Source organism: Hemitrygon akajei, chromosome 9 (assembly GCF_048418815.1).
Source record: "Hemitrygon akajei chromosome 9, sHemAka1.3, whole genome shotgun sequence".
Lineage (NCBI taxonomy): Eukaryota > Metazoa > Chordata > Chondrichthyes > Myliobatiformes > Dasyatidae > Hemitrygon > Hemitrygon akajei.
The window spans coordinates 11,582,921-11,602,354 of record NC_133132.1 but is presented as its reverse complement, the minus strand read 5'-3'; the positions used below and the strand labels follow the sequence as shown (position 1 = coordinate 11,602,354).

At 45.4% G+C, this 19,434-nt stretch overlaps 1 protein-coding gene and 1 pseudogene across 1 annotated transcript in view; one reads left to right on the top strand and one right to left on the bottom strand.

Annotated features, from left to right (window-relative positions):
- Positions 1-19,434, top strand: part of LOC140733787 (uncharacterized) — a 276,015-nt pseudogene that overhangs the window by 90,034 nt on the left and 166,547 nt on the right.
- The window catches only part of LOC140732877 (NACHT, LRR and PYD domains-containing protein 3-like), a 29,646-nt gene continuing 22,468 nt past the window's right edge, over positions 12,257-19,434 (bottom strand). Inside the window, exons 8-13 of the mRNA XM_073055526.1 lie at positions 17,773-17,943; positions 17,456-17,626; positions 13,679-13,849; positions 13,348-13,518; positions 13,047-13,214; positions 12,257-12,896 (exon numbers count right to left, since the gene is read on the bottom strand). Coding sequence (XP_072911627.1) covers positions 12,809-12,896; positions 13,047-13,214; positions 13,348-13,518; positions 13,679-13,849; positions 17,456-17,626; positions 17,773-17,943 — 940 coding nt within the window. The 3' untranslated portion in view covers positions 12,257-12,808. The remainder of the gene's footprint in view (positions 12,897-13,046; positions 13,215-13,347; positions 13,519-13,678; positions 13,850-17,455; positions 17,627-17,772; positions 17,944-19,434) is intronic.

The window sequence follows — 19,434 nt, the reverse complement described above, 5'->3', positions numbered from 1 at the left end:
CCCCGAGTAACAATTTCTACCCCTGTGTGAGGATTTCCATCCTGAGTAAGAATCTGCATCCCGGAATAAAAATCTCCATCTAGAGTAAGAATCCCCAGCCTGAGTAAGAATCTCTATCTCTGAGTAATAATCTCCATCCCTGAGTAAGAAACTCCAATCTGAGTAAGAATCTCCACCTCGAGTAAGAATCTCCACCCCTGAGTAATAATACCCATTCCTGAGTAAGAATCACCATCCCTGAGTAAGAATCCCCAACCTGAATAAGATTATTCATCCCCGAGTAAGAATCTCCATCCATTGTCATTGTCCCGACAGAAAAACTATTCAGGTTTCGGCATTTCAATTCCTTGGAGTATGATTAGATGCCGCTGTCCCTTTAAGACTCAGATTTCCAATTATTGCCTGTCACATCCCTTATGGAAAGTCTGTACTTAAAGGTCGCCTATTAGTCCTCAGTACTCAGTTGTGAGAGAAACCACTCTGGACTGAATTTCACCACCATCTTTCGCACTCTGGTTACATCCGTAGGATCATAATGCTCCTCTGCCTCCATTTCACAAGATACCTCTAACGTTCCTGCTGCAAGTGATGTAACCGCGGAACCAGGGCGGCCAGCAGCAACAGCGACAGAGTCGAACGGCGAGCGGCTCTAATATAGATTGTTCTTTACGTCTTTTCATATGCTTACTACATTTTTTGCTCTTTTGCGGGCATATTGTAGTTATCCAAACGAGTGGTGACTAGTTCCGAAATGCATGCTGTTGCAATTATATACATCGTTTGTAAACGATATTTTGCTGAATAATTTGTGATTTCTCTTTAAGGTTTTACGTTAGGAGATTTACTTGGTTTCTACTTTGATTGGAAAGCATGACGTAGGATAATATAGAGATTGAGCTTTTCTACTTAGAGCAAAGGAAGATGAGAGGTGACGTGATAGAGATGTATAAGACGATGAGAGGCATTGATCGTGTTGATAGCCGCAGGCAATTCTCCAGCTTTAAAATAGGTAAAACGAGTGGCCATAGGTTTAAGATGCTGGGATGTAGATACAAGGGGAACGTCAGAGGTAAGATTTTCACACTGAGTGGTGAGGACTGGAGTTCACTGGTGGAGGCGGATACAATAAGGTATTTGAAGAGACTCTTGGATAGGTACATGGAGCTTAGGAAAAAAGGCAATGCGGTCGCAAAATTCTGAGCAGCTTCTAGTGTAAGTGACAGGGTCAGCACAACATTGTGGGCTGAATGGATTTTAATGAATATCTGACAGTTAAATGCCGTCCTTTTTACCTACCACGGGAATTTTCTGAGGTCATTCTGGTAGCTGTTTACACAGCACCTCAGGCCAACGTCAAGCAGGCTTAGATGATTTGAGCAATGAGATCAACATGCACGAAACAGCGCACCCTAACGCCATCACCATCGTTTTGTGCGATTTTAACAAGGCCAGTCTGAAAAAAAAATTACTAAGTATTTCCTATCAATAGATCACCTGCAATACCAGAGGAAACAACACACTGGACTATTGCTACACCACCATCAAGTATGCCTACCGTGCTATTCCACTCCCTCACTTCGGGAAGTTTGATCACGTAGCTGTACTTCTGCTCCCTGATATGGAGCCAGTGGATAATGGATAATGTGTGGAGCAGGTTAAGACCTACAAGTATCTGGGAGTACAGTTAGACGAGAAGCTAGACTGGACTGCCAACACAGATGCCTTGTGCAGGAAGGCACAGAGTCGACTGTACTTCCTTAGAAGGTTGGCGTCATTCAATGTCTGTAGTGAGATGCTGAAGATGTTCTATAGGTCAGTTGTAGAGAGCGCCCTCTTCTTTGTGGTGGCGTGTTGGAGAGGAAGCATTAAGAAGAGGGACGCCTCACGTCTTAATAAGCTGGTAAGGAAGGCGGGCTCTGTCGTGGGCAAAGTACTGGAGAGTTTAACATCGGTAGCTGAGCGAAGGGCGCTGAGTAGGCTACGGTCAATTATGGAAAACTCTGAACATCCTCTACATAGCACCATCCAGAGACAGAGAAGCAGTTTCAGCGACAGGTTACTATCGATGCAATGCTCCTCAGACAGGATGAAGAGGTCAATACTCCCCAATGCCATTAGGCTTTACAATTCAACCGCCAGGACTTAAGAACTTTTAAAAGCTATTATTAATGCTTTTGAGATAGTGATTTAGATGAATATCATATTTTTACTGAGTTAAGTATTGTATGTAATTAGTTGTGCTACAACAAGTGTATGGGACATTGGAAAAAATGTTGAATTTCCCCATGGGGATGAATAAAGTATCTATCTATCTATCTATCTATCTATCTATCTATCTATCTATCTATCTATCTATCTATCTATCTATCTATCTATCTATCTATCTATGAGTATAGGCAGAGACTGAAGACTGCAGCACTATCAGTGAGGACCAAGAAGGTTTGGATAAGGGAAGCACAGAAGAGTTTACAGGACTGCTTTGAATCGGTGGGCTGGACTTTATTCAGGGATTCATCTTTGAATCTGGATGAGTATGCTGCCGTTGTTACCGACTTCAGTAAAACCTGTGTGGATGAGTGTGTGCCTACAAAGACTTACTGTACATTCCCAAACGAAAAGCCGTGGATGAACTAGGAGGTACGTCGTCTGCTGAAAGCTAGATCTGTGGCATTCAAGTCTGGCAACCCAGGCCTGTACCAGAAAACCAGGTATGATCTGCGGAGGACTATTTCAGGGGCGAAGAGACAACTTCGAGCGAGGTTGGAGGCGATATCAGATACACGACGACTCCAGCAGGGTCTGCAAGACACTACTTCCTAAAAAACGAAACTCAATATTATGAATGGCAGCCATGCTTCACTACCAGATGAACTCAACGTCTTCAATGCACGCTTTGAATGGGAGAACAAAACTACCACTGTGAAGATTCTTGCTGCACCTGATGGCCCTGTGATCTCTGTCTCAGAGGCCGATGTTAGACTGTCTTTAAAGAGAATGGACCCTTTCAAGGCAGAAGGTGCCGATGGAGTACCTGGTAAGACTCTGAAAACCTGTGCCAACCAACTAGCAGGAGTATTCAAGGACAACTTCAACCTCTCACTGCTACGGGCAGAAGTTCCGACTAGATTCAAAAAGGCAAAAATTATACCAGTGCCGAAGTGGGCTGCCTTAATGACCACTCATACCGACAGTGATGAAATGCTTTGAGAGGTTGATGTTTGACTAGACTGAACTTCTGCTCAACAAGGACCTGGACTCAGTGCACTTTGCCTATCGCCACAGTAGGTCAACGGCAGACACAATCTCAATGGCTCTCCACACGGCTTTAGACCACCTAGACAACACAAACACCGATGTCAGGATGTTGTTCATCGGCTATAGCTCATAATTTAATGCCATCATTCCCACAATTCTGACTAAGAAGTTGCAGAACCTGAGCAACCGTACCTTCCTTTGCAATTGGATCCTCGACTTCCTTACCTGAAGACCGCAGTCTGTGCGGATTGGTGATAACATATCTTCCACGCCGATGATCAACACTGGCGCTCCTCAGGAGTGTGTGCTTAGCCCACGCTCTACTCTCTGTATAAACATGACTGTGTGGCTAGGCATAGCTCAAATACCATCTATAAATTTGCTGACGATACAGCCATTGTTGGTAGAATCTCAAGTTGTGACAAGAGGGCGTGCAGGAGTAAGGTATGTCAACTAGTGAAATGGTGCTGCAGCAACAACCTGGTACTTAATGTCAGTAAGGCGAAGAAGCTGATTGTGGACTTCAGGAAGGGGAAGACGAAGGAGCACCTACTGATCCTCATAGAGGGTTCAGAAGTGGAGAGAGTGAGCAGCTTCAAGAGCCTCGGTGTCAAGATCTCTGAGGATCTAGCCTGGTCCTAACATACTTCTGTAGTCATAAAGAAGGCAAGACAGCGGCTATACTTTACTAGGGGTTTGAAGAGATTTGGCATGTCAACAAATACACTCAAAAATTTCTATAGCTGTACCGTGGACAGCTGCATCACTGTCTGGTATGGAGGGGCTACCGCACAGGACCAAAAGAAGCTGCAGAAGGTTGTAAATCTAGTCACCTCCATCTTGGGCACTAGCCTACAAAGCACCCAGGACATCTTAAGGGAGTGGTGTCTCAGAAAGGCAGCGTCCATTATTAAGAACCTCAAGCATCAGGGCATGCCTTTTTCTCACTGCTATTATCAGGTAGGAGATACAGAAGGCTGAAGACACACACTCAGCAATTCAGGAACAGCTTTTTCCCCCTCTATCATCGGATTCCTAAATGGACTTTCAAACTTTGGACACTACCTCACTTTATTAAGATACTGTATTACTGTTTGTGCACATTTTGTAAATCTATTCAATATACGTAATTGATTTACTTGTTTTATTATTATTATTATTATTATTATTATTATTATTATTATTATTATTATTATTATTATTATTATTATTATTATTCGTTTTCTTTATTTTCCCCTCTCTCTGCTAGATTATTATTGCATTGGACTCCTGCTGCTAAGTTAATAAATTTCACGTCACATTCCGGTGATAATAAACCTGACTCTGATGTGCTGTAGATTTGCTGTGTTTATATGTATCTCCCCGTCTCCCCAAGGCTAATGTAATGGCCTCTCTGTTACGTTTCACTGCTGATGTAATGGCCTCTCTGTAATGTTTCACTGCTAATGTAGTGATTTCTCTGTAGCATCAATGTTTGTGGTATGACTAGAGATACACCATTTCCCGTTCAGTCAAAAGCTACTATCACATACTTTTTTTTTGCGATTTCTCCACAACTTTGCTCATTTATATCCCGGTGAATACTGTGTAGTCAATAACATAATCCCATTAACGTGGTCATCCCTTTTTTTTCTTCGTCCGTTCCAGCCACATTGCCTCAGTAGACGAGGTCTCCAGTCTGTCCAATCACAGCACTACTGTAACATTTATTCTCTTACTAGAAATGCCACCCCTCCTTCGTTAACCCTACGTCCCCAAGTGCCGATCTATCGTGTTTAAAATGTCGGAAGCCTGGAACACTTAGCTGAAGCCAAGTCTCACTCATACCTACAATCTCATCCGTCCACATGCCGATCCATGTTCGAAGCATTAATATATTCAACAATATATTAAATTCAACCTTATTCCTACTATGCTCCATTAGCAAATTCCTACCGCTCCCCCACCAACCCCACCACCATCTGCCCTGGCAGTTTGACGCTCAACTCGTTCAGCTCTAGTTTAAACCCCGCTGGAGCAGTGCCAGCAAATCTTCTGTAGGGGGATTGATCCACTCCAGTTCAGGTGCAAACCATCCCGTCTGCATCGTTCCATCTTTCCGGGAATAGAGCCCAATGAACCAAATGTCTGAATCCCTATCCCCTGCGTCATCTCTCTACCCAGATGTCAAAATGCATTATCTACCTACGTCTGTCCTCATCATGATGTAGCAAGAGTACCAGTACTGACATAACAACCCCGGAAGTATTGTCCTTTAGCTTAGCAATTAACTCGCTGAGCGCAGTCTACGGGAGGTCAGTACACTCCTGCCTATGCAAGTGGTACCGATGCAGACTCCGACAGCTGGCAGCACACGCTAACTCTATCTAATTTAGATCTCTGCCCAAGGTAATGTGCAAGCCACCTTCCAATGCACGGAAAACTCACAATAATTGCATCTTGCAAATGTCTACCAACAGCTGGTGATCCAATCTTGCCGAGCAACAAATTGATGGACAAGAGAAAATCCGCAGACGCTGAAAATCCAAGCAACGCACACAAAATGTTGGAGGAACTCGAGCAGCAGCTGTGGAAAATTGTACAGCCGGCATTTTGAGCCGAAACCGTTCGGCTGGACACAGGACTCTGCGGCCAGAACCAGCCGAAGTGTCTTGGCCAGAAACGTCGTCTGTACGTCTTCTCATAGATTCTGCCAGACCTGATGAATTCCTCCTACATTCTGTGTGTGTTGCAACAAACTCACGGTCTCAGACTGAGGGTCGACCGGATATCACCGAGACGAGAAGGAGTATCTCGATGCAGAAGTGGTGAGTCGGTTCAGTTCTCTTCATCCGGGGGCGGTGGAGAGACACACGCATTATAATCTCCTGCACACAACTACATGTGCAGAACAACAACACGATGAGCAGGAGAAAGTCTGCAGATGTTGGAAATACAAAGAAATAGGCACACAAAATTGCTGGAGGAGCTCAGCGGGCCAGTCGAGCAGTTTGTGTGCGTTGTCCGGATTTCCAGCCTCGGTAGATTTTTTTTCTTCTTTGTGATTGTAGTGACTAAGTATAAAAGATTGCCCATCCGGGGTCAGGCAGGTCTATCTTGTCTTTTTAAAGAGAAAATCGGGAGATTCTGCAAATCCAAGCAACACACAAGCAATGCTGGAAGTCCTGCTGAAGGGTCTCGGCTCGAAACGTTGACTCTACACTTCTCCGTAGATGATGCCTGACCTGCTGAGTTCCTCCAGAATTTACTGTTTGTTGTCTGTCTTCTTAAACGCTGTTTTTTTTCACAAGACTACGTTGGACATTCAGAACTTCAAGTACTGCAGGTGTAGCTAATCGGCGAGGTGCTTTCTGGTGAAGGAACTGGACATCGTGGAGAACTGCAACAGAACGGCGCCAAAGTCGGTGCGCGAAGGCGGTGTGCAGTTTATCAGAGAGTGGTTGTCTTGGACGCTTTTCTTTTCGATCGCAACACCTTGTTGGCCATTGGTAATGTAAAATGTTGCAAGTCCGCTTTCACTGGTTTATTATATGGGTATAGCGAGCATTAGCACTGATGCCGCGGGCTTTCCTGTTGCAGCTGTATTGGAGAGGAGTCGCCGGAGGCGGTGTGACTTGATGTCCATGCTGGATTGGGGGCTGTTCCCTCCGGACGGTGCTGCCCTCCACTGTTCGCTCGATGAAACACAAGCTGGATTGCGTACCTGCGTCCATTCTGTCTGCAGACTGCTGAGAACAATTGGTTCTTGCTGATAACGCCTAACGCAACACCAATTTACAGGACAGCACTCAGAAGGCTTGGGAAAAAACTTGTATTGTGTGATTGTATTTTGCTGCCATCTTAAATGTGCTAAGTGTGCCGTGATGTGTTTGACGGTGGGTACCGCGATTTGCAGCTAGGCTCCGGAGAAACGCTGTTTCGTTTGGCTGGATTGATGGGTATTCTTGTATGGCTGAATGACAATTATCCTAGAACTTGAACTTCAGTATTGTATTTTGGGAGATCTCTTAGAAAGAAAAAAATACACCATTAATGGCAAGACCTATTGATGTACAGACGGACATTGTGTTTCAAACGGTTATACACGCTGAAAAGCTAGTTAAGACGTCACGCCTGCTTTTATTAGTTGATGAGCTGTGCTCAAGAGTCTGGCAGTTGTATTGCAGGTTTATGAAACTCTGGATCATTTGCAACTCGAGCATAGTATTCATACTTTTTCTACATTTATAGGAAGGATGTGGCTGATTTTGACAGGTCGCATAAAAGTGTCACCTATGGCTGCTCTCGGGAGAGGTTGGACAAACGTGGGTTTGTTTTCACAAGAGCAGCTGAGGCTGAGGAGAGAATCGAGAGAGTTGTATAAGACAATGAGAGACATCGGTAGGATAGACACCCACCACCTGTACTTCTAACACGAAGCCTTCCATTCCAGGACATCTGAAATATCCTTTCTCGAAACTTGTCTTCTCTGTGTAGCCCCCTAATATGCCTCAGGCTCGCTCAGCTCGCTACTGTCTAGGGGGAGCAGCCTTTGGCCCCGCCAACTGGTTAATCAGCTGGTGTAGATGCTGTGTGATGTCCCCACCCCGCCAAATAACAGATAGTACATCATATGCGAGGTAGATGATTACGCTTATAGATCTTACTCGAGCTATGTGCTTAACAGAGATACAATATAAAAGGAAAAGTAAAAGGCGCCAAACTTATCAAAGTCCAAACCACTTCATGCACAACCGTTGTAGCTCAATTAACGAAGTCGTCTGGCCACCATTCTGTCCCCTCAGACCTTCTCGACTCGTAGCTCAGGACCACCCGAAGTGATCAACCATGAACCCCCGGCACGTCCGTCTTCGTCTCCTCTCCTCGCCGAAAACCCTGGCCTCAGACCCCGGCTCGGGATCCGGCCGTTGCCCAGCATCGCGTCCTCTCTCTCACCCCCTCGCGCCGACTCCCCAAATGTCCGCCAACAATAGCTTACAGACCCAGAAGAAAGAATAACATCTATCCCAATTGGTTAACAAATTATTATAATTCTCATTATCAGTAATTTTAACCCAAACAAGCTTCGAGAGAAAACATTCTCTCTCCAGTTATCAAAACAAAGAAGCATTTTTGATTAACATATGCAGTAACATAAAGAAGAAACCCCTTACATCTGGTTAATAACGTTTTGCGTTTTTTTCCATGAAGGGGCTTTCTCGCATTTATTCCGCTTCTCGGACATCCGCTCTCGCCTCATCTGCCAACAGAATATAGCCAATATATCACCCCTCGACATTTCCGCCAAATCTTCAAATCAGCCAAAAGATAAAAGACGTAAAACTTAGACGATATAAATTTAAGGCGAGAAGAGCTAAGTTTAAAAAAGAAGTTCGGTGCAAGTTTTATTTTAGTCGTGGCTGCCCGTGATGCACAGCTTGCTACGCCGTTAGGAAAAGGAAGTGTATGAACATTATCTAGGCAGTCTGGATTGACTTACTTGGGTATTTAATTACTAATTCAGTTACTTTAGCACAACGTGGAATGGAGGGTCTGTTTCCGTTCCATGTGCGATGTTGTCCTCGACCGCCTCTCGCCAGCTCAATGCTTCCCAGCGTTCCCTGCGCCCATGGAATTCAAGAGTTTCCTGGGTCAAGTGTCTCCAATATGGGACACCTGGGCATTGTAACAATTGATTATCCGAGTACACCATCTGGAGTGTCACTGGAAGTCATATCGAAATGCAGCATTTTAAAACACGTCCCTTCAGCGCAGTGAATCTATGCCTACCACGGTATCTATTCAGCTCGTCCCAATTCCTTATCGTTCTAACTCCCGCCCCTCCATCCTTCTATCCAACTGCTTCTTAAGTGATACTATTGTGCTCGCCTGAACGACGACTTGAAGCAGCTCGCCCCACGTACTCACCACACACCGCGTGCATATAAAAAAAAAGATACCTCGCATGTCCCCCTCAATCTTACAAAACTTACTTGTGCCATTTCAGACACTTCTCTACCTTCTGCTGACCTCTCTGTCAGCACCTCAGGAGGAAAAGTGTCCATCGACTTTTACTACAAACTTCCTTCTTCCCACTCCTCCTCTCAACCTGTCTCCTGTTATGATTCCATCCCTTTCTTCCAGCTTCTCACTCTCGGCCGCCTTACTCCTAACACGAAGCCTTCCATTCCAGGACATCTGGAATATCCTTCCTCCTCCCTAGTACCTGATGGGATATACCCCAGGTAATTGAGAGGAAAGTGAAAGGATTGCTGGGGGCTTGACCAATATCTTTGCGTCCTCCACAACCACAGGCGAGGTCTTGGAGGACTCGTGAGAAGCTCATGTTGCTTCATTGTTCAAGAAGGAAACCAGAAGGAAACCAATCCTGGAAACTATAGACCTGTAAGTCTCACGTCAGCGGCACGGAAGGTAATGAAGAGAATTCTGAGAGATGGGAGTTATGAATATTTGGAAAAACCCCATGATACAGAAAACCTCATTGACCTCAGGAGCCAACTTATTGCTATTTGAACTACTCAGCATTCTCCTCCTATTCTTCAAAATGCCGGAGCATATTAACACTCTTGGCAATGATCTCCACACCCTCCATGTCCTTCTCTTTGGTAAATTTGATGTAAAGTATTCGTTATGGACCTCACCCACATCCTTTGCACTCAAGCAAATGCTACGCTTCTTACTCTCCCACTGTATCATTGTGTGGTCCCACTCTCTCCAATGTTATAATCTTCCTCTTCTCATCTGCATTGTTCCCTCAGTCTCCACCGCTCCTGAAAAAAACAGCCCACGTTTGTCCCAGTTGATTTGTCCAGTCCCTTTGTGTACAATGCCAGTCATCTGTGCTATCCACACCCATGTAGATTTTCAGCCAGGTTGGTTATATACATCATAAACTGCAGAGGGGAGAGTACAGATCCCTGCACAACACCACTGATCATAGACCTCCAGGTAGAACAGATCCCTTCAACCAACACCCTCTGCCTCCAATAGGTAAGCTAGTTCTGAATCCAAACGGTCAATTCACCATTAATCCCATGCATCTTAATCTTCTGGATCAGTCTCCCATGTGGGACCTTGTGAAATGCCTTTCCTAAACATGTTGAAATGCAAACCATTGCTCTACCTCCATCAATCATCCTCGTCACGTTATCAATAAATTCGATCCTCACATTCACCTACCTATTTGAGAGTCTCTTAAAAGTCTGTAATGTATCTGTCTCTACCAAGACCCAGGTGCTCATTCCAGGCACCAACAAGTCTGTGTAAAAGAACTTGCCCTTCTCCTTTGAACTGACCCTCTCTCACATTAAATGCATTCCCTCTGGTGTCAGACATTTCAACTTACCAAAAGAAATACAGTCTGCCTTCTCTATCTATACCTCTCATAAGCTTATAAACTATTAGATTGTTTCAATGCATTTGCCTCGCATTTATTCAGCTTGTCGGCCATTGGCTCTCGCCTCATATGCAAACAGAACGTAGCCAGCACATCACCCCAAGATATATCCCACCAGGTGTAACTCTATCCACTATCCACCAGCCATAGCTTCCACTCGCCATCATTCATCGTTCGCAAGGATTTCATCCTCCATCCGTCCTAGAGTGGACACCATTCATCGTTTCATCCTCCATCCGTCCTAGGTCCACTCCAGCCTCTCCCTTAAGCACTGGCACTTTTACCCGCAACAGACTGGTTCTTTACTGCATCTCTTCCCTCGCCATTATCCAGAGCCCCTGGAGCTGAAGCGAAGCTTCTTTCGGTGCTCTCGCCCAGACCATTCTTCAGCTACTCACTGCCCGCTTTGAACTTATGAAGCTCTCGGGTTGTCGGCCATTTAATTCCACTCCCCATTCGGATAACATCCTGGCGGCCCTAAACGGCATCCACTGCCAGGGTATAGCCAGGCTGAAACAAGTGGAGCCGCAGCCCATATTCTGTGTGTCTAATACTCCAGGCGGACTGCATGAACATTGAATTCGCCAGTTTCAGGGACTGTTCGTTGCCTGACGCAATTTCCATTTCCTTGCGTTCCATCTAAATCCACCAGTACATCCTCTAATCTGCAGCCTCCATCGTCAAGTTTCTTTCTTCCCCCCACCCCCACGTACTGCCACCGTTATCTCACCAACAATCCTAATGCCGGGTCTCGGCCCGAAATGCCGACTGCTTGTTTTCCACCATAGGTGCTGCTTGCCTTGCTGAGATCCTCCGCCACTTCGCATCCTTTCCGCAGGATTTCCATCAAATGCAGCTTCTCTGGTGAAATGCCTCCTTCACTGCCCGTCGGCCCTTCCCACCCCTTTACTGGGGAAAACTCTCCACCCGCACTTCCTTTCAGATTTCGTCAGTTACCCAAACTATCATTTCCCAAACTTTACGGCTATCTGTACCTATCGCTGCAGCAGGCTCCACCCTCCAAAGACTCGCCTTCAACTTACATACTCTTGCCCCATCACTACCCATCCGTCTTTAAAACAGCCATTTCCCCTCGCGCAATTCCTGTCAACCCGAACTATCTCCTACCATCGATCCTGCCTGACCCACCGTGTTCACCTAACCCTGCTGAAGGGTCTTGGCCTGAAGCACCGGCTGTTGATTCCAATCCATGGATTCGGTCCGCACTGCAGTGCTCCCCTGGCAGTTATTTTTTTCTCTGTGGCTCAATATTTTCAGTTTGTAGCAGAATCGCTTGTGTCTATGAGCTGTGACCGTTCGCGCGGATGCGCTGCTGGTCTCTGTTACGTTGGAAGGGCGCTGGGGGAGGGCGGCTACTCTGTATTGGGATTGTTTCACCAATGCAGGACCTCAGAACCTTTGTGATGGGAGTCTTACACTCTTCTTAATTCAGTTTCAAGTCAGACCTCAGGACAGGAACGGCAAACAATTTATGTATTTCAGCATGACAGCTGTAAAGGAAACGTCGAGTATCATGTTAACTTCTGCTTGAATTGCGAGGCCAGCCCCGCGCAACAGACATAAGGCCACGTGGAATAACCAGTTCCTTTTTAATGACGTTGCACATTGCACCGGAAGGACTGACATGGTGATCGTAATCGTCACCCAAGTGAAGAACATCTTGAATTGAATTGAATCATATTTCAGGTTTGTATCCGAGACCACTGCCATTCAGGGTCAACGGCTGAGCTATGTTACAAAGGATGAAGGTATATTGACACGCTGCCGAATGGATTTGAGTTGGAGTACCAACTGCTACCTCGTCAGCAGAGTTCCCAAGTGATTCCAGCGCAAGGCAGTCACACCGCGACACCGCATGCGATAAGCACTGCCCGAGAATGAATGCCGCCCCGAGATTTCCATAGACCATCAGTCCCCGAAATCATACTTGTGTGGGAAATGACAACAAGCCTCTGATATTCGTGGAAAAGGAGACGTCAGGGGACATCGGGCATTACGCGGTGGGCGGAGCGGACCTCAGCTCTGTTACGAACAATTAATCCCGTTCGGATTTAAACCGGGAGTGTGCCCTTTTTGGGATTTAGTCCAACCTAGATAAGACTACCCGCAGGGGGTGACGTTTGTGCATTGAGACTCTCACAAGTCTACTGTCAGACCGGGTCTGCTTCCCCACAGTGACTTCAGCTGATTCCTTCCACCTAAACTGAACTGATTGTCGCACAATCTGAAACAGAGCAGAGAATAAACAAGAAGTTAGCCCACTTCGTCTGCGTCTGAGGTTAATATTTCAAAACCACCCCGACAAATCTCACCAGAAAAGCGCACGGGTCCACTGATGATTTTACACACACAGCAATGTAACACAAGCGCTCACCTGATCCACTGGAGACTCGGGAGGGTCAGTATGAGGCGGCGGAGAGCGGGGACCGATTGGTCGGTGAAGGAGTTTGATCGCAGATCCAGCACCCTCAGTGACCGGTTTGTACTGAGAGCGGAAGCGACTTCCTCAGCGCATGAATCTGTGAGACCGACCTCACTCAGCCTGGAGAAGAGAGCAAGAGAGAGAGAAAATCTACGGGCTCCTGTCTGTCTGTTTCCTCCAGTGACACATTAACGGAGGAAAATGCCGTTTACTCAGTGACTGTGAAGACAATCTCCCACAGGCGAGTACTTACCACAGCTTTTGAATTGTACAATCCGGGAACTTCAGAGCGGTGAACAACACTTTCACTCCAACATCTCGCAGCTCATTACCACTTAGGTCCATATCGATCAGTGAGCGGTTTGTGTTCAGAGCGGACGCGAGGTGTCCGGCGCCAGAACGCGTGACGCCAGCATTCTCTAAACTGGAGATCAGAGAGAGAGAGAGAGAGGGTGAATGACACAGAGACGCTGAACACGTTACAATTCCCCCTGCTGAACGGTAAGACAGTTACTGGCCATGTTAATGTTCAACGGCAGGCGTCCAGTGACTGTCGCCATGGCCTCTCACTGCCTGGTTCTTACCCCAGTTTTTGTAATTTACACTCCGGGTTCCGTAAAGCCGCAGACAGCAGTTTTACTCCTGAGTCTCCCAGGTCGTTGTCATTCAGGTACAGTTCCGTTAGTGAGCAGTTGGTGCTGAGAGAGGAGGCGAGATGCTCGGCGCTAAGGCTTGTAAGAGAATTCCACCCCAACCTGGAGGTGAGAGAGAGGAGACCATAAGGTTCAGGAGCCATTCAGCCCATTGAGCTTGTTCCACCATTCCGTCATGGCGGAACCGGGATCCCACTCAACCCCATGCACCTGCCTTCTCGCCATAACCTTTGATCCCTAACCAATCAGGAAACTATCAATTTTCGCTTGAAATATACCCGCGACCCTGCACTCGGTTGCCGTCTGTGGCAGAGCATTCCACAGATTCACGACTCTTTGCCTGAATCAATTCCTCCTTACCTCAGTTCTAAAGGGTCACACCTCGAAGGCTGCGCCCTGTAGTTCTGGACACCCCTCTATAGGAAACATCCTGTTCACGTCCACCCCATCTCGCTCATTCAGCATTCGGTAAGTTTCAATGAGATACCACCCATCCCCCCACTCCGCATTCTTCCAAATTCCAGTGAGTACAGGCCCAAACCTAAGAGACCTTCCTCAAATGTTAAGCCCTTCATTCCCGGGATTAATCTTGTGAAGCTCCAGCGGACTCTTTCCAATGACGCCTCATTTCTGAGATATGGGGCGCAGAATTGTTGCAAATACGACCAAGTGCTGCCTGACTAGTGTCTTATAATGCCTCGGCATTATCTCCTTGATTTATATTATATTTCCCTTGAAATAAATGGCAACATTTTATCTGCCTTCTTCAACACGGGATCAATCTGGAAAGTAACTTTCTGGGAGCCTTGCACGTGGACTCCTAAGTGCTCTTGCACTCTCGATGTTTGAATTCTCGTCTCATTTAGTTAATAGTGTGTACGTTAGTTCCTTTTAACAAAATACATTATCATACATTTCCTAACACTCTATTCCATCTGCCACTTTTTGCCCATTCCTCCAGATTGTATAACTCCTTTTGCAATCGCATTGCTTCCTCGGCACTACCCACCCTCCATCAATCTTAGTATCATCTGCAACCTTTGCCAAAAAGCTATCAACTTCCTTATCTAAATCATTGATAAACAATGTGCAAAGTTAGGTCCCAAACTGACCCCATGAGGACCACCACTAGGCACTGGCAGCCCACCAAAAAAGTGGCCTCTTTTATTCCCACTAGTTGCTTTCCGCCTGTCGGCCATTCGTCTATCCATGCCAGTATCTTTTCTGTAATGCCATAGGAATTTATCTTGTTAAGCAGCCTCAGGAGTGGCACCTTATCAAATGCCTTCAGAAAATCCATGGAAATGACACCCATTGCCTTCCCTTTGTCCAATATTCCTGTTACTTCCTGGATGAACTCGAACAGGTTTATCAGCAAGATTTCCCTTTGCAGAAGCCATGCTGACTTTGACTTATTTTATCATTAGTCTCCAAATACCCCGAAACCGCATTCTTAATTATGGAATTCAATACTTTCCCAACCACTGAGGTTTGGCTAATTGGCCTACAATTTATTTTATTTTGTTTTCCTTCCTTCTTAAAGAGTGGCGTGAAATTTGGATAAAGCAGTGGATGTTGCCTATATGGAATTCAGTAAGGCCTTTGAAAAGGTTCCGCACGGAAGGTTAGTTAGAACGGTTTAATCTTTAGGTATTAATATTGAAGTAGTAAAATGGATTCAACAGTGGCTGGATGGGTGATGCCAGAGAGTAGTGGTGGATAACTGTTTGTCAGGTTGGAGGCCAGTGACTAGTGGTGTGCCTCAGGGATCTGTACTGGGTCCAATGTTGTTTGTCATATACATTAATTATCTGGATGATGGGGTGGTAAATTGAATTCGTAAGTATGCAGATGATACTATGGTAGGTGGCGTTGTGGATAATGAAGTATGTTTTCAAAGTTTGCAGACAGATTTTGGCCAGTTAGAAGAGTGGGCTGAAAGATGGCAGATGGAGTTTAATGCTTATAAATGTGAGGTGCTACATTTTGGAAGGAATAATCAAAGTAGGACATACATGGTAAATGGTAGGGCATTGAAGAATGCAGTAGAAAAAAGTGATCTACGAATAATGGTGCATAGTTCCCTGACGGTGGAATCTCATGTGGATAGGGTGGTCAAGAAAGCTTTTGGTATGCTGGCCTTTAAAATCAGAGTATTGAGTATAGGAGTTGGGATGCAATGTTAAAATTGTACAAGGCATTGGTAAGGCCAAGTTTGGAGTATTGTGTACAGCTGGTCACCGAATTATAGGAAAGATGTCAACAAAATAGAGAGAGTACAGAGAAGATTTACTAGAACGTTATCTGGGTTTCAGCACCTAAATTACAGAGAAAGGCTGAACAAATTAGGTCTTTATTCTTTGGAGCGTAGAAGGTTGAGGGGGGACTTGGTAGAAGTATTTAAAATTATGAGGGGGATGGATAGAGTTGACATAGATAGGCTTTTTCCATTGAGAGTAGATGAAATTCAAACAAGAGGACATGAGTTGAGAGTTAGGAGGCAAAAGTTTAGGAGTAAAACGAGGGGTAATTTCTTTACTCCGAGAGTGGTAGCTGTGTGGAACAAGCTTCCAGTAGAAGTAGTATATTGTCAATATTGTTCAATATTGTCATTTAAAGTAAAATTGGATAGGTATATGGACAGGAAAGGAATGGAGGGTTATGGGCTGAGTGTAGGTCGGTGGGACAAGGTGAGAGTAAGCGTTCGGCACGAACTAGAAGGGCCGAGATGGCCTGTTTCCGTGCTGTAATTGTTATATGGTTATGCATTTGCAAAGGAATCGGCAAAAAATTCCCAGAGTTTATCAGTAACAACGGTTGCAAAATAAAATGTTGGGAACTCTTTGCAATTACCTGGTTTTCTGCATTCATCACTCATAAAATAAGATCTGACCTTCATCTACATCACAGTAATAGACAAACGTAATCTGCCTTAACACACAAACAATTGTACTTTTCATGGCTTTTTTGAACACATTGTTTAATCATTCACAGCCAAGGCTAGAAAAAAACACGTGAACACTTGTATTTAATAACTGATAGAACCTCCTTTACCAGCAAATAATCTTCACCAAACGTTTCCTGTGGCTGCTGATTAGACATGATCAGAAATTTTAGCCAGTTCTGGAGATTTCTTCAGGTCTTTTGTTGTTACCCTTGGGATCTTTTTCACCTCTTTCAGCATTGCACATTTTGCTCTTATTGTGATCTTTGCAGGACGCCCACTCTCAGAGAGAGCAGCACGCCCTGAAAGTTGTTTTGATCAAGGCGTGGTGCGCATCAACAGATCTTTGCTGAGAAGAGCAGGACCTGAATTTGTGTGTTATATTTTTAATAGGGCAGGGCATCTCTACAACCCAGACCTCCAATCTCCTGTTAATGATTCGAGCACCTGACTTCAAAATGATTTTGAAGAAGGTATTAGCCCGGAGGTTCACGTATTTTATTGAGCCCAGACTGTGATTGTTTCAATGGTGTATAAGTATTGACGAGAAGTAAAATTATTCGTTTCGGCAGATTGTGTTGGTCTATTATTGCGACTTAGATAAAATTCTGATCGCATTGTTTATGAGTGATTATTACAGAAAACCAGGTAATTGCAGGGAGTTCACAACCTTTTTCTTGTAACTGCACAATTATTATCACATTAGTATTCAGTGTCGGGCGTCCAGTGCCTTTAAATACGGCCTCAGACCCCCTGGTACTTACCACAGTTTCTGTAGTCTACACTCCGGGTTACTGAGAGCAACGCACATCTGTTTCACTCCCGAATCTCGCAGTTTATTACCCCGGAGGTCCAGCTCCGCCAGTGACCGATTGGTATTGAGAAAGAAGGCGATATCCGTGGCACCAAATTCCGTGAGTCCAACGTTGTGCAGCCTGAGAGTGAGGGTGATGGGCGCAGAGAAACGAAAGACATTTCAAATCCCCACTGTGCGATCATAAACGCAGTTCCTGATCACAATCATGTGCACTGTCAGAGACCCAGTGACTGTCGCCGCAAACTCCCACAGACAGGTACTTACTTCAGTTTCTGTACTTTGCATTCCGAGTTTCCCAGAGCCGCCGACAGAGCTTTCAACCCCGAGTCTCCCAGTTTGTTACCACCCAGGTCAAGTTCAATCAGCGAGTGGTTTGTACTAAGGGCAGAGCAGAGATACTCGGCAGAGCACTCCGTGACGCCATCATTCGTCAGCCTGTAGATCAAAGAACGCGGGTAAAAAGGGCGGAAAGAGACAGGCGAAAGGGCAATTTTCATATGCTTATTGGTAGTACAGTTACCGATCATAAGACGATGAGGCATGGGTGCAGAATTAGGCCATTCAGCCCATCGAGTTTACTCTACCATTCTATCATGGTTGATTCCTCAACCCTCTCGATCCGGCTCTCTTGCAAAGGTTCGGCGCAAGTAATAGACTGTAAATTCCCTTTGGACTTGAAAGCAGAACCGAGGCGAGAGGAAGTGGCGGGCCTATCGCAGAGAACGAGGAGGACCCGAGTTTCGATCTATTTCAGTGCCGCACCAAGGGCCGAATCAAGGCGGCTAGCTTTGGCCACCAGAATGGATCGATTTGACTGAACTTTATGTTGGGACGGAAACTTAAATGCCATGCCGAATTAGAAAGGTCCGGTAAAAGCCTATTCGAAGCGGCGTGGTACCGGCACTAGAACGCAGTTATTCGACTGAAGTCGATACTTGGACGGAGACTGAGGGTCTAGGCGAATCGGAAAGGTCGATGACAGGCCGAATCGTTGGGATAGGGTCCAGGCCCCAGAGCATATCCGGGCAATTGAATCCAATTCTTGGGCGTCGATATAGGAACCGGGGCCAGTCTGAAAAGGTCGGGGTCTCCTGGTCCGAGGCGTGGGGCGGACTGGTTCAAATCCATGAGGTTTACTTGGCTCTGCACTGAATAATGCTGGGTCTCTCCTGCTGACTTCAGGTCAGGACGGTATTTGCTTGCGGGTTTGTCTTTCTGCCGATTGGGTGTTCGTCGGCCTTTTTTATATGACTTATTTAACTTTTGATGGCTTCTTTTCTTTCTGGGCATATTGTGTTTTTTTTTCTCGCTCTGCACATTGGCTGTTTAACATCTTTTGTGATATGGGTTCTTTTGTGGTTCTTTGACACAAAATAAGTCTATTGGCAACTCTGACTTTTGAGTATTCTCCCAGCTTAGAAAATAGTCTACGCCGTTATACCTTCTACTAGGTTCATTCCGCTACACTTACCTGCGCAATATTTTATCTTCTACCTCTTTGCCCACTCTCCCAATCTATCCCAATCCTTTTGAAGAATCACTGCTTCATCTACAATACCTACCTCTGGTCCACAATCCTGACCACGAAGCCATCAATACTGTCATCCCAATTACTGACATATAAAGAGAAAAAAGCGCTCCCAACACCAACCCCTACGGTACAGCAGTATTCAACTGTTAGTGTCTTCCACAGGGAAATCTGACGTAATATACGTAGTAGGTTCATCTGCCATTTCTATGTTCCCCATTACTAACTCTCTAAAGTTATTTTCCAGCATCCGATATCGACTCTCGTCTCTCTTTTACTCCTATATGTTACTGGCCAAGTTAGCTTCAGTCTTTTTCTTCACTTGCGGCTTTTTATCTGCCTTCTTTTGTTATTTTTGAAAGTTTCCCAATTGTCTAACTTTCGAATATTTTTCCATA